The 25,256-nt window shown below is 45.2% G+C and overlaps 1 protein-coding gene across 1 annotated transcript in view; it reads right to left on the bottom strand.

Moving 5' to 3' along the window:
* The window catches only part of HGH1 (HGH1 cochaperone), a 159,001-nt gene that overhangs the window by 47,946 nt on the left and 85,799 nt on the right, over positions 1 to 25,256 (bottom strand). The window contains exons 4-5 of the mRNA XM_086966434.1: positions 19,849 to 19,947; positions 17,589 to 17,680 (exon numbers count right to left, since the gene is read on the bottom strand). Of these exons, the coding sequence (XP_086822560.1) occupies positions 17,589 to 17,680; positions 19,849 to 19,947 (191 nt within the window). The remainder of the gene's footprint in view (positions 1 to 17,588; positions 17,681 to 19,848; positions 19,948 to 25,256) is intronic.

Raw genomic sequence — 25,256 nt, 5'->3', positions numbered from 1 at the left:
GGGCGTGTTAAGCCAGCTGTTATACCATCACATATACCCCTTGAACACCAAGTGAAAGGACGCCACACAAGTGTTATGAAAATAAACAGTGTATTTATTTAGATCACAACAGCCCTGTACTCTTTATGAGGACAGGGTACTAAGCACACAACAAAACTCTTACGAAAATACTTTAAGTTGCACAAATTACACAAATGCCCGAGGGGCACGAAAAACCATATACTACAAAAGTGGAATGCGAAATTACTAGCAGGTAAGTACTAATCTCATAGGGTTTGGAATCGCTAGGACTGGACTACTGAACATTCAGATTACTAGCAGGAGGCCTAGGGGACTCGGGTGCAGAGTGTGCACTCTCACGCGGGATGCGGGACAAAGTCTATGGATGCTAGAATTTACAAGTTAGTGTTCTCGGGCGAACCCGACTAGGTAGAGCTCAAACGAAAAAGGATCTGGACCCTTGGATAGTGAGGCTATGCTGGGGCACCGAAATGCCGAAGTTACCTAGCCCAGGGGCTGCGGATGCATAGGTCTGGAAAGACGTCGGGAATCCTCGTTGCAGTCTATGGAGCCTGAAAGAAGAAGTTGCTGGCAGGCGACCAGTGAAGAGATTCGGATGGATCCAAGCCTGGATCGGGGATGGAAGACACCTGTAAGCAGAGGGGACCAAGTTCTGAATCACTAGCCAGTGATTAGATGGGCACCAGGATGGCACCGGATGGAGTCACCTCGACCAGGTGAGTGGGCGACGCTGGGCTCTGCAGTCTCACGGACCAGGAGGCGTTGTCGGCGACCAGGATGGAGGTGCGAGCTGTCCCACGATGGTATCTGCTGTCGACGTCGCTGGACCCAGGATTGGGAAACAAGTCTTGGCAAATGCAAGCCCACGCGGTGGACTCAAGATGGCGTCTGGAGTGGACCAGGAGGGTCCGGGGTGCTCCTCTTTTGGAGGGGAGCAAGGGCCAGTCTGGAGCAACCAGACCAGCAGTGTTGATGTCGTCGTTCGTCGTCGGGAAGGCCACAAGCCAGCGGACTAGTAGCCAGACAACGCTGTGAGCAGCAAAAAGCAGAAGGGCCCCACGCAGATCTGGTTGATGCTGGAGGGCTGTACTTCGGTGCTGGAGCTGCTCAGGGTTGGGGCTTCTCGGACCCCAAAGCACTCACTCGAGGATCCCTCGGCGGTCGCGCTGGGCAAGAGTCGTGCAGTCTTGAAGATGGCCGGTCCCTCGAGGTCTCGTCGCACCCACGGATCTCAGCTGAGCTGTAGACGTAGGTAGAGGTCAGAGGTGCCAGGGAAGCCGGGTCTCGTCGTGCTGGTCAGTCGGATTCCGGAGGAAGGACGTGCAGCAAACCGCAGTGTTCTTGGATGGTGCCTGCGGGTGCAGGGTGACTACTCCTTAGCCACAAGGGAGAAATCTTGAGAAGAAGTCGAAAGTTCCTTTCGTAGAAAGTAGTTTCAGGATTCAAAGATGATCTAATTTGGAAGGGGGCCCGCTCCTATCTTTATACTAGGAAAAGGGGCTGGCACGCGACTAGGTCCTGCACATGGGTGGGACCAGGAAGGGGGGTGGTTACACCCCTCTCCCATGCCGGGCTTTCCCCAGCTCAGGGGCTGGTGTGCCCCTGGAACTGGTTCTAGCCGGCAGATGCATAGTGAGCACCGGGGTGCCACTTGCAGTCACCTTCCTCTAAAGCCCTGCCTACCCAGGATACACAAAACCCTGTCTGGGATGGTGCTAGCACCGCCCCTGACAGGAAACCCTTTGTCCAAGCTCCCCTCGCTGGAAGGACTCCCAGCTGCAGGGGGTCAGACTTGTGTCTGTGGTGGCAGCATCCATTTTGTGATGCTGAGGCTCGAGTTAACTTTAACCGGGGTTCACAGTTACATACATGTCGTGTCCCTCTAGAAGGGTGGAATGCTAACCCCGTCGCCAGAATTGGTGAGGGGTTAGTATTCCAATTCGTATGACACCTTACTCGACATGTTTTGATACAGCAATACCAGAGTTGGCATATAACCGCGAGGATTATAATGCACTTAAGAGTATATGGTATGCGTTATCATGGAACAGCTATTAGGACTTGGTTCCGCAAGCTGCAAACGGGCTCAGCTCATGCCAGAGCACCATCTCACACGATTCCAAGCACTCTGCCTTCAGGATTGTTAAGGCCTGCCATAGGAGTGACTGATAGGAATCTGTGTGTCCATTTTAGGGTTAGAAATAGGTATACTATATCTAAAGCAAAGGGTGATTACACCACCTTGCCCCAGCTGTCGTGCAGCCAGTTGTGTCAGATTTAGATGGCCAGCCAGGGGTGGCATAATACATGCTGCAGCCCCTGGTAGGCCCTGGGTACACCTATGCCCTGAGTTACAGGGTCTGATAAGGTGGCCCAGTACCAATTGGATATGTACCTAAGGTACATGGAATCCATTTTACAGAGAGAGCAGTAGGCCTGGGGTCCTGAATAGCAGGCCCTAGGTCAACTAAGTCAGAAAACCAGCAAAACACCAGGCAAAAAGTTTGGGGCAACCATAGTCAGGTATCCACCTTCCTACAATCGTCACGAGAAAGTGAGTGACTGGCTGGATACATTACCAATGCGGAGCGATCGAACGGAGCACTCGGGTGGAGCAGAGGGTGGCGTGCCGGAGCAAGAATGACAATGTAGTTCCTGATTTCCTAACAATTAACATACCATACAGCTTAGTTTGATGTCTTTCATACTTATGTGATTTATGGTGGCATACCCGAGGGTGGCGGGGGGAGTGGGACTCTTTCCTCCTCTGGGTTTCTTTTTGTAGACTAGTTTAATCTTAGGGCGACAGGCACACTGCAAGTTGGGGTGGCTTCTGAGTAACGCAGGGGTACAGGGTGGGGGGTGTTGTAACGGGTCCATGTTGGGGGGTGGTGGGGGGTTGTGTATGTTTCATTTTTTCTCAATGAATGTGTGTGGGTGCTGCACACTGTAACGTACATTTAATTCGTTTGTTCGGTATGTGTGCTACCTTTGATTGGTTCCTTTCCTCCTTGTTTTTTACAGCACAATTTTATCTGGTTGTAGAAGCGAGACCGACGCCACATGCTTAGGCTCGCAGGTAACGCATTGTGAATGTATCGGTAGAACCCGTAAGAGCTAGATTTTATGCTAACCGCTTGGTAAACATATTTTTTATTTTTTCCATAAATAGATAAAATATCCACAAATAAGAACAACCCTAGGACATCTACAGGTGAGCTTAGAAAAAGGCCAACCAAAAGATACGCATAGATAATCTAAAGAATAATTTCATATATAATAAAATACTGCTTTCCTTACTGAATATCCAAATCAATTAGGGTACCAATGTCATTACTTAAATAACATGAATGCCCGTAAAAAATGTTAAGCTAAACTACATAAATAAGCATGTAATTCTAGAATCCACAAAACTATAAAGGATTCTATCTCAGAGAATGAGGTATAATGTAAACTGTAAATTAACAAGTAGTATTGGTTATTTGAAGTAGCTGTGAAACTCACAAGCATCAAGAGTAATACGTTTTCCTTTTTCTTCTTTCTTCCTTTTCTTTAATAGACCCCTGACGAAGGGGCCGTTAGGTCCCGAAATGCATTGGGTTGATGTATTTAACGTTTTGAACTTGTTTTGATTTATGTCATCATGTTAATGAATTTGTTTGATAATTGATTTTTGGTTATGATTAATATGCCAACTGAGTATGTAAAGAACAAAGTAACAAAGGTTGAAATATAAATTGAAATGCTTGAAATGGAATAAGAGTTTATTCTTTAAGTTGTGCACCTTTGAGTCCTGGCAGCCATTCAGGGGTCAGGCTATATACATGTCATTTTTTCTCAAGGCAACGTATTGTTTTATTCTTGGATCTGGGTACTGTGTTCGCTATGGAGTGGATTCTGCGTTCATTTCCGGGATTGGGGCGGGGGGGGGGCCACGGGGTTGAAACTACTGTGTTGGAATGTCAATGAGTTGGGGGATAGGATAAAGCGGGGAGTAGTGTTGCAACTGCTGAGACGCCTCTCCCCTGATGTTGTGTTGTTGCAGGAAAGGCACTGGATTGGAAACACTTGTCACGCCATGAATTGGCAAAGATATCGTCTTGCTTTGCACTCTGGGTTCACTACTGGTTCTAGGGGTACGGGCATCCTAGTCAAAAACTCTCTCCCCTTGGAAATAGGCAAAATGATCCTTGATAACAGGGGGCGCTACGCTGCTCTTACAGGGAGGTGGGAGGGGAGGACTGTCTCGCTGATTTCTGTATATGTCCCGCCTGGTCTACAGGCTTCGACTTTTTCTGATCTTGGTCGTGTGGTACTGGGGCTTCCGGATGGTATCCTGGTGATGGGCGGAGATTTCAACTCGGTTGTCTCCGGTAATGTGGATCGCTACCCCCCCAGAAACCTCACTAGGTCACAGTCTTGGTTAAGTGGGTTTTTGGAGACATTGGGTTTGGTAGATTGTTGGAGGTTGATGCATCCGGGACAGGTACAATACACCTTCCACTCCGGGGCTCATGGCAGTCTCTCTAGACTTGACTATGTTTTGATGCCGGCGGTGCAGGCCTCCTCTGTTAGGGAGATTAGGCATCTGGCCCGGGGTATATCAGATCACTCCCCACTGTGGCTCCAGATCGGCACTAGTGCGGGTGCCGAGGGATGGGTTGTTCCGATCAATCCCTGGTATCTTTGCAACCCCAAAACTCGTGCTGAGTTGATTAAGTCCCTGGATCAGTACTTTGCTGAGAACGAGGGGTCCGTGTCCTCTCTTGTGTCACTGTGGGAGGCATTTAAGACTGTCATCCGAGGACAGGCATTATTGTTAATCGCTGGTGCTAAGAAAAGTAAAAACGAGGAGGTGGTCCGCCTAGAGACTGAAATAACTGAGCTAGAATGGATTTGGAACTAGGTGTGACTCGTAACAAGCTTCATGCCCTCAGCCTCAAACAACTGGATTATACGGCCCTGGTGATGGATGCTGCTAAAGTCATGAGTAGAGAGCAACAGGGCAGACTGTATGATGTGAGAGATAAGGCAGGGAAACTGATTGCTTGGCTGGATAAAAAGGAGAGGGCGAGTCGTGTGGTTCCTGTGATTGAGAAACTTGATGGAGTGTGTGTGACTGACCCGACTGAGATCGTCGAGTGTTTCGCGGAACATTTCCGAAATGTGTATTCCCCAGTCTCCGATAGACCGGAGGAAGACTCCCACATGTTGCTGCGTGACATTGCATTGCCTCGCCTGTTGGATTCAGATGGGGACCTAATGGACGCTGCATTCTCAGCTGACGAGGGGGCCCTCGCTATTCGCTCTGTGCGCTCGGGCAAAGCTATGGGCCCTAATGGTCTTCCCATCGAGCTCTACAAGTTGCGCCCTGTAAAATTGCGCCGTATCTCCGTGATATGTTTCTAGAGTCGCGAGACATTGGCTCCCTTCCTCGTGATCAGCGTCTTGCTACCATTGTGGTGATTCATAAGGAGGGGAAACCGCGGGATCGCTGTTCGTCCTACAGGCCCATTTCGCTCTTAAACGCCGAACCAAAGATTCTAAGTTACTGGCAAACCGCTTGATAAAAGTTATTAGCGACTTGATCCACCCGGATCAGTCCAGTTTTATCCCACACCGCAATACAGCACTTAACCTGAGGCGCTTGCACGGTGTTCTCGCGAGGGCGGCGTCGCTGCGTGAGCCGGCCATTTTGGCTTCCTTGGACGCTACAATGGCCTTTGATACGGTGGAGTGGCCGTACCTCTGGGCCGCTCCTGCGAAATTTGGTTTCGGTCCTGGTTTTATTGGCTGGGTGAAACTTTTGTACGAAGAGCGGCTGGCGCAAGTGGTAGTGAATGGTCGAGTGTCTAAGCCTTTTGTTCTTGGGAGGGGTACGCGGCAGGGCTGTCCGTTGTCCCCACTTCTTTTCGCCCTTGCCCTGGAGCCTCTGGCTGCCTGGCTGCGATGGGAGCCTTCGATGAAGGGTATTCAGTGGACCCCGGAATTCGAGGATTGCATATCGCTCTATGCAGACGACATTTCGTTGTACCTCACGTCCCCTCGTAAGTCATTGAATGTATTGTTTGATGTGCTCACCTCGTTTGGACGTAATTTCAGCCTTGTGATCAATTGGTCCAAGTCCTGTGTGTATGTGCTTTCAGGTGATACCCCCCCCTTTACCGCGCGGATGTCCCATCCAGGTGTCACAGACGGGATTTAAGTACCTGGGGATTTTTATAACTTTAGATCCCGTGGCTCGTTATGATCGTAATCTGCTCCCTCCTCTTCAGAGGTTAAAATCTGACGTTGCGGGCTGGCTCAGGCTACCGCTTTCACCTCTTGGGCGCACTGCCCTTTTTAAAATGATGTCCTTACCGCGATTTCTATACGTGCTCCAGAGTACGTTTGATGTTATTCCGGTGAGTTATTTTCGGGAGGTGGAGAGTCTGCAGAGACGACTGATCTGGGATGGACGCTTGCGTATTGCCCTCGCCAAGCTCACGCTTCCCTGGTACGACGGAGGTATAGCACTTCCGGATATCAGGCGATATTATTGGGCTTCTCAGTTGGGAGCGATTAATCATGGAATGTATGGACCAGCCTCTAACCCTGCATTTGAGATGGATAAGTCTTTGCTACCGGGTGGGGACTATAACAGGGCTCTTTATTCCAAAGCAGCGGGAAGGGAACTCTCAGGACCCACCAAGATAGCGGTACGAGTGTGGCATGATGCGAATGCGGCAATGGGATGGAGAGATCGACTGACCCGTGCGACTCCGCTTTACGCATCTGAAAGACTGGGTTGCCTGTGGAAGACGAAGGGATTCGAAAAGTGGGATATGATTGGTATTAGTAGGGTGAGTGATCTGTGGGTCAAGGGTAAAATCAAGAACTTCGAGGCACTAAAGGTAGAGTATGAGCTGAGTGATAGGGAATTTTTCCGTTATGCACAGATTACCCACGCATTGAGTTCGGTTTTTGCTGCGGGTTCTGATATCCCCGAATCCTCCCCACTAGAAGATCGGGTGCTTGACGGCTACGTGCCCGACAGCACTATTTCCTTGATATATAAGAAACTGATTAATAATCGAACAGATTTGTTGGTGCGGCTCAGTAGAGTTGGATGACGAGGACTGGCAGTCGGCGCTATCCTCTCCTAAGGAGGTCGCAATTCCGGCCCGTCTCTGACTCGTTCAACTTAAAATCCTACATCGGATATATGTCACTGGCCCGCGCTTGATTCATATGGGTTACTCAGTAGATGGGTTATGTAAGCGTCTTTGTGGACTGGTCGGGACCTTCCTCCATATAATTTGGGAGTGTCCGGAGGTGATGTTGTTCTGGAATCGTGTACATGCTGTGATGGAAAGAGTCACGGAGGTGGCATTATTGCCCGAAGCTAGACGTTGCCTGTTGAATGTCTGGGAACCGAATGACTATGATGTGGCACAGACGCAGGTGGCGACCCTTGGGAATATGATTGCTAAGAGAGACATCGCACAGTTGTGGGGCTCCCAACGGCCGCCCACGGTTTTGGCATGGAAGGAGAACATGGACTGGTGTATGTTCAGGGAGAAGACGGTGTATGTGGCACGGGGTAGACCCAGGAAATTGAATAAAATTTGTAGAAAGTGGAACTCCTACCGTGGAAATGTATGCATGCCTCCATTTGTTGAGACCCCAGAGGTTCCCATTTTCCCCTGATCCGGCATTCCAAATCTTGTGTAGCTTTTATTATCACTGATTTTGTCTGCTCACTGGTCCCCCCCCCCTTGCATTAATGATGTTTGTATTATACTGTACCGCAGTCTCCCTCCTCAAACACATGTCCGAATGCATTGTCTTATTGCCTTGTGTACAAGTTCTTCCTCTTTAATAAAATAACAATTATATAAAAGAAAATAATAATATGAAAACATGATTTGATGAATGAATCTGACCAGTAACCCCGGGTGAACCATGGTTCTGTTCTATGGGTTTCATTGAAATCTGTGATGTGGTGCTGACATGTTCTTATCTGTGGTCATTGATGCGTTCTTTCACGATATCAATGCTAGTGCTGTAATGTTAGGTGGTGTTACGGCGTGCGTTGACTGTTCGTGATGCTTTGTGATAGGCCGCATATAGCAAGTAACAAGCTTTAATGCGTGGATTAACGGGCCGCTGTTAGTTAAAAGTATTCGCGCACTCGTGAGTCCCTGCTATAGCCGTGAACAGCAAACGGCAAACTATGTGATTCTAATTCATCCCCGTAAGTTAACTGATTGCTTTTATTCAAAAGTGCGCTTGTGTGCGGCCGTACCTTCTATGGCAGGGTTTTGCTATTTTTCTCGGGGTTGCATTGACGGATACCTGCTGGTGTCTCGCCGAAATGAAATGTGTGCCATTTCTTGCGAGGTTAACTTATGGCTGGGTGATTGCGTGATGAACAGTGCTGTAGGACTACCGCTCAAAACGGTGGCGGCGGCCATGTTGAAATGGTTGATAAAACAATGTATATTGTATTACGAGAATACCACGGTTTTTTAACCTAATGAGTTCGACTGGTGGTAATGGTATTACAAGGATTATAAGCAAAAGCATAATTATAAATATCGTGAACATGGTGTGTAGAAAATAATGTAAAATAGATGTTAACCAAAGGGTATACGTTTACATTCACTGGTAGAAAAATAAAATTACAAATAACATAAGAATTCCATTCTTTCATTTAGTCCATGAGGTCTGAGAGCTTCGAGGTAATTTGTCCAGAAATGTTCTCTTTGTAACAAAAAGTTACTGTTGTTTTTACCTTCTATTTTGGTGACGACTTCTAGAACTAGAAATTTTAGTTTACTGATGTTGTGTCTTTCTTCTATGAAGTGACAATCTACGATGGACTTGGTATTTTTTGTTTGTATACTGCGTTTGTGTTCGTTAATCCTAGTCTTTATTTTTCTTTCTGTCGTCCCAACAAACTTTTCCACACAGGCATTTCAGAAGGTAAATGTAATTCATAGAGTCACAGGTTGATATGACTCAATTTGATATTAGTACCCTTTCTGGGGTGTGAAATCACTGTTCCTGGAATGATATTGTGGCAGTTGTGACATGGAAGTGTACCTTTAGCTGTGATGGTTTGAGCATTGTCTACTTTGGTTTTTAGGATTTCTCCTATCTTTTTGCCTCTTTAGAAAGCAAAAATGGGTTCCTGAACGAATAAGTTTTTGAAATCTGGTGCCATCCTTAAAATTGTCCAGTGTTTTTTCACAATCTTTTTGTAAGCTAGGCTCAGGGTTGAGAATTTTGCAGGTGCGGCTCGCCTATAAGAGCTCCAGGGCTACGTCGTCCTAGTTTTCTGGACCATTTTAATTTCTAGTATACAAAGAGTGAATAATAAATAACTATTATTCTCTCTTGGTACAAAAAACGCTGTCCAGCAGCTGCCTGAGGCAGCTTGATGTAGCACAGACTAATTGCTGGCGCAGGCGCACAACAGCACCTACACCAGTCATCAGAGATTATCCAGGGTTGTTAAAACCCCCAGCCCTGGCCTCGGGCCCCTGGCACGCCTCTGTGCCTCCCCTATCTGTGACGTTTAAAGCGTTGCATATCAAGGTTGATACAGGTGCTGCAGACTAAAGCCCTGCAGTGCCCATGGCTACATGCCAATCAGCCCTTCACCCCACCATTTCTCCACTTGTAACAGAGCAAGGAAAAGGTGGGCTGAAATAGCAGCCACTGAAACTTCGAGTCTGCGACTGCGCAGGCTCGAACTTCAAAGTTTCAGTTTTAACTCCGTCCCATTGGAAGGAGCTGGCGCCATTTAGACCTGTAAAAATAAAATTATGGTGAGTGACCGGGTAGCACTAATGCGCGCTTGTGTCCGGGCAGGCAGGGTGAGGGATGTAACTAGAGACCTGGTACTCACAGTCCTGCTAAGTGTCACGCATCAGGCGTGACGCTAGTGCATTTCAGTGTGGTGCTCCGCATCACCGCACTGAAATGCATTGTCACGCATAATGGCAGTCTCAGGTGTACATTACTGATGGCTGGAAACGTGAGTGTGGCATCTGGCTGCAGGCACAGCCTGTGGTCTCTGCTTGCACCGGCGTGCAGCGCAGCTTCTGTGGTCTTGAGGCTGTGATTCTCAGCTAAGCTAAAGCTTGCCAATCCCAGGCTCTCTGCTATAATGTATCACATGCGGCTGCGGTGCCGCGCACTTTAGAGATGTCCCTTGCTTAATAGCTGGGCTCCGTGGGGGTGTGTCACATGACATCCTGATCCTGCTGGCTCCGAAAGCGGGAGTTTATTCTTCAGAAACTTAAGGCACCAAGGCGGCCGCATATTATGGGGCAGTGTCGCTTTTGCTCCCACGTGATGGTCCGTCCACACTCTGCTCAGTGCTGTAGGCCATTATAATCAAGGCCGCCGCAGCATTCATTCTTCAGTTAGAATTTCCGAGCCGGCAGAGGGAATAAGTGCAGTGGACGGGTTAATGGAGAGCCATGACTGACCGGCGTCACTGTCGGTTTACAGCGCCGGCTGCCAGGACTCCGTGAGGACAGGAGCAGCAGCCTGGACAGAAGTCTACCGTAGGGGTAGCTCACTCGTGGCATGAGCACCCAGCAGCCCAATTGCAGTGCGAGTCACCGACGTGCCAATCACGCTTCTGGGGAAAACCATCACTGTAAGTAGACAGTTGTTTCAGCCACTTACCACCCTGTTTGTCGGTGTTGTACCTGGGAGACAACCCAACCCAGCGTGAGGATATGGCCAGCCAGCAGCAACAATTTGGTTGGGAGATCGCAAAACTGCTGTCAATAATTTAGGTAATGGGTATCAATTGTGAAACTGAATTCAAATACCAAACTAGTGTAAATTTTTTTTACAGCAAAATGTATTTCTAATTTACAGATCAAAAGGGTATATACAGGCCGACACTGAGATAAGACAGCTGTCATTTGGTATAGATTACCAGCTGAATTTTATTAGATGCTACTAAAATATTTTACAAGAAGGTATGGTATGGTATGGTTGGAAAGGGTCAGGGCAACTTCCCAAATCACGTCAGGTGTGAGTGGTGTATTTACTCCAGGTACCACACTGCACTTACTAAAAAATTTTTTTTTTGTTTTGTACCAAACATTTTCTTAAACCACTGCTCCTTATAAGGTATCACTAAAGGTGTTGCACAGGAGATGTGAAAATCAGTTATACCTCTCTTGAAAACATAGAAATGGTACTCGTGTGTACTAAAAACTTGGCAGCTATGTTTGGGCCGGGCTGGAGATAGTCGGGTGACACTAGTCAGTGGGGACGGAGATAGTGTCATTCACAGTCATTGAAATGTCACTCATAATTACACTGAAATTATGAATATGTCACACAGAGCAATCTGAAACCTTGGCAGCTATGTACTCAAGCTCATGTGCACTGCTCTCGCTTCTTAGATCGTGATCTCAGCTGGACAGTGACTTCCGACTAAACTCCCTTGTGAGAATAGTCAGGGAGCAACTAACACGTGCATGGCAGAGTGTCCTGCAGCAGCTACAGTTCCTCAATAGAATGGCATTGGATAGTTTTTTATTATTTAACAAACTTCTGCTGTACTCTTTGTAAGCTGATAGCCGCTTTTACGTGAGCATAAGGCCTTTGTCAGTTGTTTAATGTTCAGCAGTTTGCATGAACCCTTCAAACACTGTATTCAAGGCTCCTGCTCGTTACTGGGCGGTTATTTCCTTGAACATTGTACTTTAGGAACGAACTCGCACAGAAAACAAAGATAGATAAACTACTTAGTGTTCTGGGAGGTTGCATGCTTGATCTTTTCTATTCAAAACCCTCTCAGATTTCTTTTATGTGTACGGATAGAAGAATGTGGGATGTGACTGTGATATAGCAAAGTAGTGATACTCTCATTTGCCCTTCACTGTTTACACAAAGACACACTTTTGAGGTAGGGTGAATGCTGTAGAGTCTCGAGGATCGCAAGACACCTTTTGTATCTTTGGCCTGGTGTCTGTTCTGAGGGGCCCGATGGTTTTCAGGTGTATACAGGGGATTGTACCTTCCGAATTCTGTTGTAAATGGGTCATAAGAGGCACTGATGATTGCTGGAACATGCTTATCATGCATTTTACGATGGCACATATTTGCATAATATGTTTATATTATAGATGTAGTTTATGTAAAGTATAAAATGATTTGTATACACTGTGGCCCTACTTTATGCTATTAAATATACTGCTGTAGTAGTTACACATAGGGGTCCTTCAGTGTTGTAAATTATTGCTTCCATTGCATACAAAGGAGCAATGGTGGTGGGGTCAATTTTTTATTTTTTGTACCGGGATATGCTTAAATGCTGGTGTGACCGTGTGTGTGTGAAAGTGAGAGGGTGGTAGTGAAGGAGTGGGTGATAGGAAGAGTGCATATGAGTGTCAATGAGTGAGGGAGGATCACAGTGAGGGCAACTGAGTTGCTGCGTGTGAGACCGAGTGAGTCACAGTCTGAGTGAGTCAGAGAACTATTGACATTGAGTCAGGAGGAGTGAAAATGATGTGAATGGTCATGAATGAGTGAGAATGAGTGAATCAGATTGATATTGAGTGAACGAGAATGAGTGGGACTGATTGAATCAGTGAGGAAGAGTGGGACTGTGAGAGAATGACTGACTGTCAATGAGTGAGACTGAGTTAGTGTAAGTGAGATTGAACGATTTAGAATCAGCTGGACTGAGTGCGTCAGGCGAACAAGTGAGTCAGAGGGAGACTGAATACAAATAAGTGAGAATGAGTGAGTCAGAATGATTGAGACTGGATGAGACTGAGTGAGTTACAGTGAGACTGAGTAAATACAAATTAATAGAATTGAGGTAGAGTAAGTTAGAATGAATGAGGCTGTAGATCAGTGTGAGAATGAATGAGACTAAATCAGTCAGAGTAAGCAAAAGTGAGTGGATATGAGAATGAAATTTAGTGAATAAGACTGAACGAGAGAGAAAGAATGAATGCAAGCGAGTGTGAGCAAACCCACAGAGACAACTCCAGTCTCTCTTACTGAAATTCCAGCCAAGGATTATGCCTCGCCACTTTTGAAGGTCACCAGCCGCCACTGGAATTTTGTAACTACCACCATGCCAGCGCCTTGAGACCCTACGGGTATGTAGCGCGCTCTATAAATGTCATTGATTGATTGATTGATTGATTCGATTCTGAGGTTGTTTAGGTCTAGTTATCATTAGATTTTCTCTTGATGTGTTTTGGGTCCTAAGTTCTGCTTGGTCTAGAACATTCTTTTGGTAGCCTCTGCGTAAATCAAAACAACATTTCTCTATTTTGAACGGTACATCTCATGGGGTTAGAAACTATTCTTTTGACAAAAATTAATTGTGAATATGGTAAATGTTGTTTTAAAGGTTGTTGATGGAAACTGCTATAGTGTAAGGTATTATTCCTATCGGTCTTCTTTCTGAAAATGTCTGTTTCCAGGATGTTTAGGGTTTTCTTGATTCACACGTCGAAAAAGGTGATTTATTCTGACTGAATGTCAAATGTAAATTGGATTCTTTCATCTATTTGGCTGAACTCAACCAAATAGATGAAAGAATCCAGTTTCCATCAATTACCTTTTAAACAACATTTACCATATTCACAATAAGTTTGTGTTGAAAGAATAGTTTCTAACCCCATGAGACATACCGTTCAAAATAGAGGACGGGGGAAACTTAATAGTACATGTCCTACCTTTTAGTTATACAGCACCCTGCCCTTAGGGCTACCTAGGGCATACCACCTTAGGAAAGAAATATGTGTAATAAAAGGGGAGTTTACGGCTTGGCAATTGATTTTAAATGCCATGTCAATGTGGCAGTAAACTGCACACACAGGCCTTGCAATGGTAGGCATGAGACAGGTTTGAAAGGCTACTTGTGTGGGTGGAACAACCAGTGCTGCAGGCACACTAGTAGCATTTAGATTTCAACTCAGAGGCAAGATCTCTGACCTCCTGGTGAGGAAACTGCTTTCCCCAGCGCAGCTCCGTCGTGAGTTCCTCTGCCCCCAGAGCTTTTGTGACCAGTGTTCGAGACCTCTGTGACTCGCTCCTGTCCTCGCTGCCTGCCTATTCTTGCCTTTCTCTCTTTCTCCTGTCTACTGTCTTGCTCCTTTTTGCCTATCCTTGCTTTTTTGCCCTTTTGTCTTTTGCCTTACTCCTTTTTTGCCTGTCCTTGCCTCTCTGCCCTTTTGGCTTTTGCCTTGCTCAGTTTTTTTTCCTGTCCTCTACCTTTTTGCCCTTTTCTTCCTCTTCCTTATTCTGTGCCTTTGACCTTCTCTTTTCAGCCTTTTTTAGCCATTTCCGCTCTTTTTCCCTGCTCGTTTTACAGCTGCTGCTGCTCCTGTGGCCCCACCACCTCCCGTGTGCTCCTGCTCCCCCACCCAGCTGTCGAGCCCTCCCCTGACCCCTACTTAATGGTGCCCGCTGCACAATAGGGTGAGCAAGACCTTGGACCTCCTGATCAGGAAACTGCTCTTCCCTCGCGCAGCTCCGTCGTGAGTGCTTCTGCCCCCAGCGCTGCTCTGACCTGTGTTCAAGGCCTCTATGCCTCGCCCGGGTCCTTGCCATCTGCCTTCTCTGCCTATTCTTGCCTTTCTCTCTTCCTCCTGTCTTGCTCCGATTTGCCTATCCTTGCTTTTTTGCCCTTTTGTCTTTTGCCTTGCTCCTTTTTTGCCTGTCCTTACCTTTCTGCCCTTTTGTCTTTTGCCTTGCTCCATTTTTTCCTGTTCTCTGCCTTTTTGCCCTTTCTGCCTTTTCCTTTTTCCCCTCCTCCTGATTCTGAGTTGTTTGCCTTCTCTTTTCAGGCTTTTTTAACCATTTTTCCTGCCGCTACTGCCCCCGCGGACCCACCCACTCCAGCGTGCTCTTGCGCCCCCCCCCAGCTCTCCCACCCTCCCCCTACTTAATGGCAGCTGCAACACCTCAGTCCTCCACGCAATCAACACCGGCCAGGACAACTGCAATTGCTCTTCTCCTATCGACACCCACAGACCTTTCACCTGCCGCCACTGTCGCCTCTCCGCCTTCACCAGGACCCTGGACCCACCCCAACCCACCCATCACAACTCCACCATACCCCAAATCCTGCAAGGCATTCTCCTCAACGCTCGCTCCCTCCACAGACATCTGGGAGCTCCTCAACAGCACCTCGCCCGACGTCAACTTCCTTACAGAAACCTGGACGAACACCGCCTCGTGACCCGACATCGCGATCGCCATCCCTGAAGGATCCAAGATCACCCAGAAGGACCGCCCCGGAGGAGGCATCGCCATCGTGCACAAATCCAACCTCCGACTGAGCACCCACACCGACGGGCCCACAGACCTGATGGCACATCTGCACTTCAAGATACAGGCCAACCGGACGACCACCCTCCGAGGCACACTCATCTACAGACACCCCCAGACCCCACGCACCTTTCGCTAACTCCATCACCGACATTCATCACCCCACAAGCCACTGCCGCCTCCTTACTCGTGGTCAAGGCATGGAACACCCTCCCTCTCCACCTCCGGGAGACACCAACACTCTCCTGTTCATGCAGGACCTCACGACCTGGCTCTTTGACGAATCACAGTGAATGTCTGGGAGCTGCACCCCCCCTCAGCACCTCAAGACCATTTTGGGGGAGTAGTAGTGCTTTACCAACCAGCTGATTGATTGATTGGGTATATGGTATACCACTTTACAAGGGACTTATAAGTAAACTAAATATGCCAATCAGGTATACCCCAATGTCATCATATTGGGGGGGGGAGGATGCTACTGCCATGGCATGTCCAGGTATCAAAAGATATTAAAATAGAGGCCTTACTCACTTTATCGTGACATGCTTCATCATTGGCGCCTGGCCACACCCTGGCTAAATTAGGGTTAACTGAACAATTAGATTCAATAAGAACCCTAAAAAACTTGTAACGTATACCCCAGTTAACCTACAAATAAAGACATTCTTTGGTTTTTTTTTTAGACTTTCTACTCTCTATCTGGATCCTTGCTTATTCAGCAAGATTTTATCTAGGAACTCCCATTCTTTTGTTTGAGTCAGGCCTGGTGGGTCCATCCTACCAGGGTATGGTTAGGCGCCAATGATGAAGCATGTCACAATAAAGTGAGTGAGGCGTCTGTTTCAATATCTTTTGATACTTGGGCGTCCCTAGGAAGTAGCATCCTCTTTGGACGTCGGTCTTCTTTTTCCTATTTCGCCCACTTGCTCGTGTGTCAATCGTGTTTTTGGGAGAAAGCAAGTGGGTAGGGGTTCTCTTGCTCTCCTTTTATGAGAATAGAAATTATAAATGGTGTCTGGCCAGTCGGCTAGTTCAGGGTTTTCTGGGAGTCACCATTTCCTGCAGTGTCCCCCTCAATGCAGGACTATGATATCAAACATAATAGTCCTGCACAGAAAATCATTTTAAAACTCCTGTTTGCGGATTCATTTTTTAATGTGCACTTTTTGCGCCGTTAGTACAAAGGAATACAAAAAATATACATTACTTATTTAACTCTCAAATCAGAGTTAGAACATCTTTATCCCAGTACACAGTGCTACCAGCTCTTACACAGTTCTTGTTTTTAACATGTTCTGTGGAAATGTGGCCCTGCTTTAAAGTAGATTTCTAGTACCCACATTCATGAAATTTCATCCACAATGTTGCTGCAGCATGGCCACTTGCCACCATGGACATTTTGTCCCTGAAGTGGCTCCTGTCATGCATATAGGAGCCCTGCTGGAATAAAAAGTCTGATTTTTAGGTGGTGTGTTTTCGCCTTTAGTGGGTGAGGAGGAAGAGGTACAAATCATGTGAGTTTAGGCTGCTTTCTGAGTTCAGCTGAACCAAATAAAATGATATCAATATATTTCTAATGGCTATAATGGGTTGCTGCGCTTTCCTCTAAGTGAACCTGCAACCATTGCTCCTAAAACAATTGAAGGCTCTGCAAAGACTCAAGCAAAGACTCAAGCTATCTATGGCTCCTCTGTCTGCAACCAAGTGACTGTCCACTACTTAGTGTTACACTGAAGCCTTGGTTCTCAAAAGAGCAATGTTCAAAATATTGTTTTCTGGTACCAAGGTCCATCGCTCCTAGGAACCGATTAATCGCAATGTCGGTTTCCTGCAGTGAAAATTAAAAGAAACTGTGGTGTTAGCCACTTTCAAAATAAGGTATTATATTGTGACTGAAAGTATGCATTTTTGACCAAATCAGGAATCTGGGTTTAGGTACTGCAAGCAGCATGTGAACTTGCTTTATCTAATTAAGTGAACGAATGTCTTTCAAATCGCTGATAATGGTTTGAGGAACTGGAGATGTTTAACCATTTAAAGGAAATTAATTCCAAGATTATCAGGATAGATTTAGCTGAACGTTGTATTAGGGAAAGGCACATGACCCTATTAGGTATACATGTCAATATCAAACATAAGCTCTATAGGAGCACACAGGGTCTGGCTGTGCCTCAAAGGTCACGTGGAACCTCATCGCTCCATCACCCACTCAAACAGATGGTGCATGCTACAACAGCACAAGATAGAAATTCACATACCAGCGTCACAGCTTCGACCAGCATCTTGCGGATATCTGGATCATTCTCCCGCTTCTTGTCTTCTGGCAAGTACTGCAGATCTAGAGGAAGCTCTGGATAAGAAACAAAACTTGTCGTAAGTGGCTATGAATGAATATAGGATTCCAAAACGACGACTGGACATTACACTCCAATCGCTCACTTGTGAGACAGGTTAAGAATCTAGTGCAGTGATTTGGATCCAATGTGAACCTGGCATAGTTGACTCATTATTTCATCTCTTCAGTGTCGCTAAACTTAGTCCCACTAAGTTGAGTAACAACATTGCCTGTCTTTAAGCGACATCAACTTGCACCAAGATCATTTCCTCAAATTCAAGAGACATGGTTCATAAAAACGGGATCAGAGCAGAATAAAATGGGAATCATTATTAAATGTTGAAAGTACTGTGAGAAAACAAAGCTGAATATTTTGTTAAACAAGAACACGTGAGACACAGTGACCAAACTTCCAAACCCCCAAAAAATTGATTCAGTACAACCCAATGTGGGCTGGCTATCTAGACTCATCTAGTCAGAACACATCACTTAAAAACACTCCTGTAAAAAGATCAACAAACAATCAGCCATAAACAAAAATCCCAATAAGGGCTCACCAACCCAATCCTTCTCAAGTCTTGAAACAAGTCCCACCTACCCAGTTGGAAAGTGTCTCTTAAAACGACTTCGACTTCAACTAGCTCAAAGATAACCCTATGGGCATTTGCAGCATACATCTGTTTATGAAAGATGTTTGCCAAATTAAGTGTCAAAATTCTGAAAAATGTGTCCATTACTTTCAACCAGCTTATGAGAGAATTATTTTCTACCTCTCCGACCGGGTCAGGCTACAGTAGTGGAAGAGTGGCTCATCGGAGCCAAACGGTGAAGGATCTGATCCCCTAAATGTGGAAGAGGGCCCTTGTTGACGTCTTCACATGTCCAGGCTAGATCACTAATAACGAACCCGACCACCAAATTTCAGCCGTTTATTCAACCTCTTCCATGATCCATTCAAAGGGAGAGAAGCATTAAAATCACAGATGTGTTCCACCTGTACAGAAATCATTGCTAGGCCACACCCAGAGCATGATGAACCAACTGTAAAATATAGGAGCAGCACCGATTAGCTCTATATGTTCTTGAGCCCGCATCACCACCAACATGAAAAAGGTCTCATTTTTACAGTGTAAGTTTCTAAACAACTTACTACCATCAGGAATACTGCTAACGTCTATTGTGCGCACACTCACAATCTGTAATCTGATGGATGTTTTTCTGATCTATGGTGTGCAGACCTGTGTAAAATCTGAATAACGGGACTAATGTATATAGGTGAACATATACAATACCCCCAGCACTTAATGAGGAAATCCATGAGAAATGTGCAATCACAAACAACTTTGCTAATTTGTAAATATTACGCTCTACAATCTCTAATCTTAAGTGCGTGAATCCAACACATTTATAACAACAAGCAGTTGCACCAACGCTGAACATTTCACATGCATAAGCTCATGAGCCTTACCAAACCTGATTAAAGGTGTAAATATCTGTGGCTGAACCCATTAGCCATTACTTCTGTAATTTAAAAGCTTTTTCTGATGTTTGACCTTTGATCTTACAAGAAATGTATAAACCATGTAATTGGAGGAATGGCCAAGCTTTCTCAAATGTCTAAGATCTGAGTCCAATAGACATGTATAAGGAAGAACCAACAGTTCCAACATCTAAGACCTGTGTCTGTACAGGCGCTCGTATAAAGGACCATAGAACATAAACGCGCCTAAGGAGTGCCTTTATACTGTAGATTCTACTTTCTTGTGGAGAAGTGTGGCTCACTGATTAGAAGCGGCAGACCCGGAAGCAGAGGTTGGCCCGGGACCAGGGTTCAATTCCTGAGCCAGCAGGGTCTTGGGTCAATGTCCGCGGACTCGATAATTCTCGCCTCGGTGCCTACCCTAACCATGGGTTCCACTCTGCAACTCTGGGCAATAGCTTGCTTAATCTCCACAACGGCCCCTTCAGCGCCGGGGATGCCTGGCTTCACCTTGGGGGTGCCCAGGAGGGACAATCTCACAGGGAAAGCGGTATACAGCGCCAGGACACTCCGAGATGGAGTCACTTTAAAAGTATACATTTACATTTACTTTCTGCCCATTAAGTGCTTGTAATACATTTTCTCACAGGTCTGTTAAGGTTTTAGTGAAAGGTAAAAGGTTTTCCAGCCCCTGCCTCCTTACGTTCCATTTCCTCTTCTGATAGCTCCTCTGGGCCAGCCAATGGTAGCAACAGGAATGGAAGCAGGTCCACAGCATCACTAAGCAACCATTCGTGGCAAGCTGCAGAGAAAGACAAATACGAGTGACAACGGTGTGCTATCGTTACATCCCATTGGTTACATCACAGTTAAGTTACATCGCAGTCGTTACATTGGAGGTAAAATAGTTCCAGGGTGGCTTATCTCTACCTTTACATCCTGGTAGTATACATCACAGGTACTTTTTTATGGTCTTAAGTGACAATCATATCTATAATTATATTTTAAATATATTTTCACTAACACAAAATGGTTGAAGTAACATTTACTTAGGTGATGAAATGACATACAAACTAACGTTTAAAAACCTTAAAAACACTTTATAATCAGCAATAGTGTTGTATTGTATTCATTGTTCCAAAATAATCTTTGACCAAGCAATGTGCTACCGCTCATGATAACCAGGTGGTTGTCCATTGAGCAACCTGCTTTGTTATTTTACTTAATCTCCAAAAAGAAAAAATCCAGAAAACAAAAATGTCAACAAAAAAATAAAATTTGTACCCTCTTCTGGTTAAAAATAGAAAATGAATTATGTTGTTAGCCATGTCTGTCCCTGACATTTAAAGTTTGTGACTATAGAACAGTGTCCAGAAGTAGTAATGTTAGATTTGCAAAAATAAGGTTGCCATATTTGCAAAAACCTTTTGCAAATCCAATGATATTATTTGAACAAACCTATTTACTAACTGGTCAGTTCACAAAATACTGAATCATAGTTACTCACAATCCTACCTTCCTCATGATTATTCATAAGATCGGTTACAAATTGACACCTACTACGATTTTCTGTCATCACACAGATGATGACCAGCTGGGGTCAGAATACCACCAATTTTGTGATCCTTTCACTGATTGGCTGGTTGCAACTCGAAGACAAATATTGCGGCTGCAATTACAAAACCCGGTCCCCATGTCCTGAAGTAAGGAACAAAACAAGCATTGTAAATGCAATAGGTCTCGCATTTGTTGGAGCTGGAGCTATTTGCATTGTAAATGGCAATGTTTTGTACTTTACAATAGGTCTTGTATTTGTTGGAGCTATTCGCATTGTAAATGGCAATGTTTTTTATTTACCCTTGGGGTTTTACAGAGCGAGAACTTAACAGCCTCAGTTGTGAATTTCGATTCATCAAAGTTTTGTGAGCCCTGAAATTTGCACAAGTAAAGTGCTAACAGTTTAAATGTGGGCACTGTTTAATAAACAAAGCCACTACAATACAAGAACAAAGGTGAGTGGGTTTCTGGATTGACGGAGTCGCTTACAATCACTGCCCGTTAAAGCTAGCTAGCCCGCTACTATGAGTTTATCAAACTTAGTGATATGTTTTCTTATGTTATGCTATGAAATGCTATGTTTTTTTGTATTTTGTTATGCTATGCTGTGTTTTGTTATGCTATGCTATGTTTTGTTATGCTATGCTATGTTTTGTTATGCTATGCTATGTTTTGTTGTGTGTTATGCTATGCTGTGTTTTGTTATTCTATGCTATTTTTTGCTATGCTAGGCTTTGTTGTGTTTTGTTATGCTATTCTGTGTTTTGTTATGCTATGCTTTGTTATGCTATGCTTTGTTGTGTTTTGCTATGCTATGCTCTTTTGTTATGCTATGTTTTGTTTTGTTTTGCTATGCTATGTTTTGTTGTTTTTTGTTATGCTATGTTTTGTTATGCTATGCTATGTTTTGTTGTGTGTTATGCTATGCTATGTTTTGTGGTGCTTTGCTATGCTATGTTTTGGTGTGTTATGCTGTTTTGTTATGCTTTGCTATTGTGTTAGGCTAGGCTATGTTATGTTGTTTTAGGCTAGGCTGTAGTATGTGTTAGGCTAGGCTTTGTTATGTTGTGTTAGGCTAGGCTGTGTGCACGTGCAGTCCGCATTCGGGTCAATCTGAGCTATCATTAATGCAAGGAGACATTCAATACATTTGGAATGCATGCGCTATAACTTGAAAGCTCGGTTCATGTTCTCCATTGATTGCAACTAATACTTGCGAGTATTTAACATGCTGACGGATGAGTACTTTTGTATCTGGAATCCAAGCCAATACGTCATCAGTGCACAACTGCATTTAGGTATGACGGGAAATGTAATTGCTGCCTCTGCAGGAAAACACAGAGTCTGCAGGATCCCCCTGTCCTCCCCGTGACCCCGTGTGCCTCTGGGCTCCGCGCTTGCTTCGCAGCTGTTGTGAAGACTTCTCTTATCTGCTTGTTAAATAAACAAGCAGATAAGAAAAGTCTTCACAACAGCCGTGAAGCAGGCGAGGCAGTCCAGGTGTGCCGGACCAAAAAGCCAAAGGGAGGCAACGAAAAACCCTCCTTTCCAATGGGAAGTCAGCGTTTACCATAAATGCTGACGCTACCCAATGGAAAGGAGGGGCTTGCCTTTGAGCCTTTTTGTAAAAGTCCTCAGTAACAACAAATCTCGCTGAGCGAGCTGCACATGTGTGCAACAACGCTTGGCAAGACCTAAAAAAGTCATTAAGGGCAGTTAGGGACACTCTGACCCCCCCTAGAACTTAGAAGATAAAGCTTGAATGATACAAAGCACAATTGATTCAAAAATTAATAACACACACTTAAAATGCAAATAAATTCACGATTTTATATTGAATTCGGATATCAAATAAATGGGTACAATACTCTTTCTTATCATAGAGTTGCTCAATAGTCAGTGAAAAAGAGGAAGGTTTTGAGAGTGTGCTCGTGAAAAGATGAGGAAAAGGGGGGAATCTGGTTGCCAATATATACAAATAATTAAGACACCTGGCAGGAACGTCTTTGCTTAGCTATCATCCACAATTATAAGATCCACCATGTATTTTCAATTTGTCTAAACGTGGATAATATCTCCAGTACAGGTGGATACGGTTAAAGATGTCGACGTTTCGACCCTGAAATGGTGGACAGGCCAATTCAAGTCATAACATTTGTATAGCGCACTACATACCCATAGGGTTTCAAGGCGCTTAGGAAGGGGAGGAGGATTCCTTAGATAGGGGCCTTCATCAGGAAAAATAGGGAGCAACCTAAAACCACTGTAAGAGATCATTGGAGGACCTACCGTATTGAGTTGTGAGGCTGCTGGTGACCGGGAAAACACAAGAATTTCTTTGATGGTCCTGAAGGATCCAACATATAGATGTGCCAAAGTGCGAATCAAAGGCTAAGGCATTGTGTCACATTAAACCACGGTTCAACATAAGTAACAGAGCTTCCAAAATGGGAAGTGCGGCTCTTGGAAAAGGGTCCTGATAGTATGCAACATGTAGATGTGCCGAGGGCATCTTAGAGGTTAGAAAACCATGTTTTTATATCGTCTGCAGCACAAGGATAAATAGTATTCAAACCGATTCAATCGGGTAACAATTCTCTGACTAGGAAACCTCTCCGGGAGTGTCTCGATGATAGTTATGCAAAGACGTTCCAGCCAGGTGTCTTCTTAATTATTTACATATGTATATTGCATTTTGGCACTCAATTCCCGCCTTTTCCTCATCTTTTCACGAGCACTCTATCAAACACCTTCCTCTTTTTTCGCTCACTATTGCGCAACTCTGTTATAAGAAAGAGTATTGTAAAATTGTATTAGATATCCAAATTCAATATAAAATCGTGAACTACTTGCATTTCAAGTGTGTGTTATTAATTTTTGGGTACTAAAAAAAAATATTTCCCTTGGGACCAATTGTGCTTGTATCATTACTTACCCAGGTCCTACGGTTTACTTGGGTTTCCACATTGTTTTGTAATGGTAAAGCTTGAATGGCATTACCTTTAAATAAATAAATAAAATGTGCAGTGGGGCTTGTGGGTGGTCGGACACAGCCAGCCTTACTGTCTGTCCCCACTGCATATGGTCAAAGGTTGTGTGCCTTGAGGGGTTAGCCACTCACGAGGGTTGGGGGCAGTGCCTGCGGTGAAGCCCATACGCAGCAGGTGGTCAGGCACCCGCAGCAGTGGGGTTGGATGCACTTATCTATCCACCTGCAATGCCAGCTTTAGAGAGGACTGTGAGGTTTTGGGAAGGCTACAAAAAGCCAACTAGACTTTCTAAAGGGCTTAGTTCTATCAATGTAGTATGTAAGTGCTATCTTGACATACAGAGTGCGAAGTTCCCTTATCTGCTGCAGACTCTGCTTTTGGAAAAAAGACTGGTAGCTAAATGGTTTGGTTAATGGGGAAGCTGAAACAACCTTGGGATTGGTACGAAAAACCACCCTGTCTTTCTGAACGTCAATAAATGGTTCTTTGACCGTAAAAGATTGAAGATCACTAATGCTGGAGATGATTGTGAATAAGAAATTCACCTTCCATGACAGAATGCCTTTTACGAGTAGTGTGTACAACTAAGGAGTCCGGGACAATTTGTCCACTAACATAAGCTGGACTCTCTGGGGTTAGCTTATATTTTTTCAGTAACCACCCTCGCTTTCAGCTCCTTAAAGTTACGGTGGTCAACCTAATCATTCCCTTTAGCATGTGGAGGTAATAGACCACAAGCTCTGTCTTAGTTAAGGTTTCAACTAGGAAGTTGTCCTTCTCCTCCTGTGTGTAGTTTTACTTGAAAATGCTATGCAGCCCCTTTTTATTACTGCAGTGCATGTAGCAGTATCACCTGGTGGCAATTGCTTGGAGGGGAGGGCTCTGTATCAGTCAACTTAGTGGGTTCTACCACAGTTTCCAGGGATCATCTTCCTCCCAGGTCCAAAAGGCTGACCAAATGGGTTTGTGGGTAGTAACATCTGACTGGGTCTAAGACAGTGTTGTGCAACTCAGAAGAATACTGTGGTACTACTGGAGAAGGGGGTATGGGTAGTAGTGGTGGGAATGGGGGAGGGCTGGTGACAGATTCCCAGGTCCTTTTTGTAGTTGATGGTACGGTCCTCCCTAAAAGGCCAGTAGGTGGTTTTTGTGGATCCCAATGAGTCCTGGAGCCGGAGGTTTGGTATATATTTGGCTGTGTCATCTGGCAGATGAAGATGCTTTGCATCCAGGACTCATGTGACTTCAATGTCAGTTGCCGAAAGATTTCAGCATATACTTAGGCTCTGAGTACATCTTTTCGGTACCATGGGGCTGATGTGGCAGCGATTTTGGCAGCTTTTCAGTGCCTAAAAGGCAAGAAAGTATGGTGCTCAGTGCCCTTGGACGTGGTCTTTGCAGGTGTCGACCCAGCCTCACAAGTTCAGGCCGCACCGGCTGGAGGAGCGATAGCCAAATGTTTGTGCTTTTACCGGCTCAAGGCTCGATGCCAGACTCCTTGAGGTGCTCTGCCTCCATCTATGTGCGCTCTTTGGCTCAGGACTAACCCAGACTGCAGAAGAAG

This window comes from Lissotriton vulgaris, chromosome 4_1 (assembly GCF_964263255.1).
Source record: "Lissotriton vulgaris chromosome 4_1, aLisVul1.2, whole genome shotgun sequence".
Taxonomy (NCBI): Eukaryota; Metazoa; Chordata; class Amphibia; order Caudata; family Salamandridae; genus Lissotriton; species Lissotriton vulgaris.
This window is presented reverse-complemented; position numbering and strand designations above follow the sequence as displayed.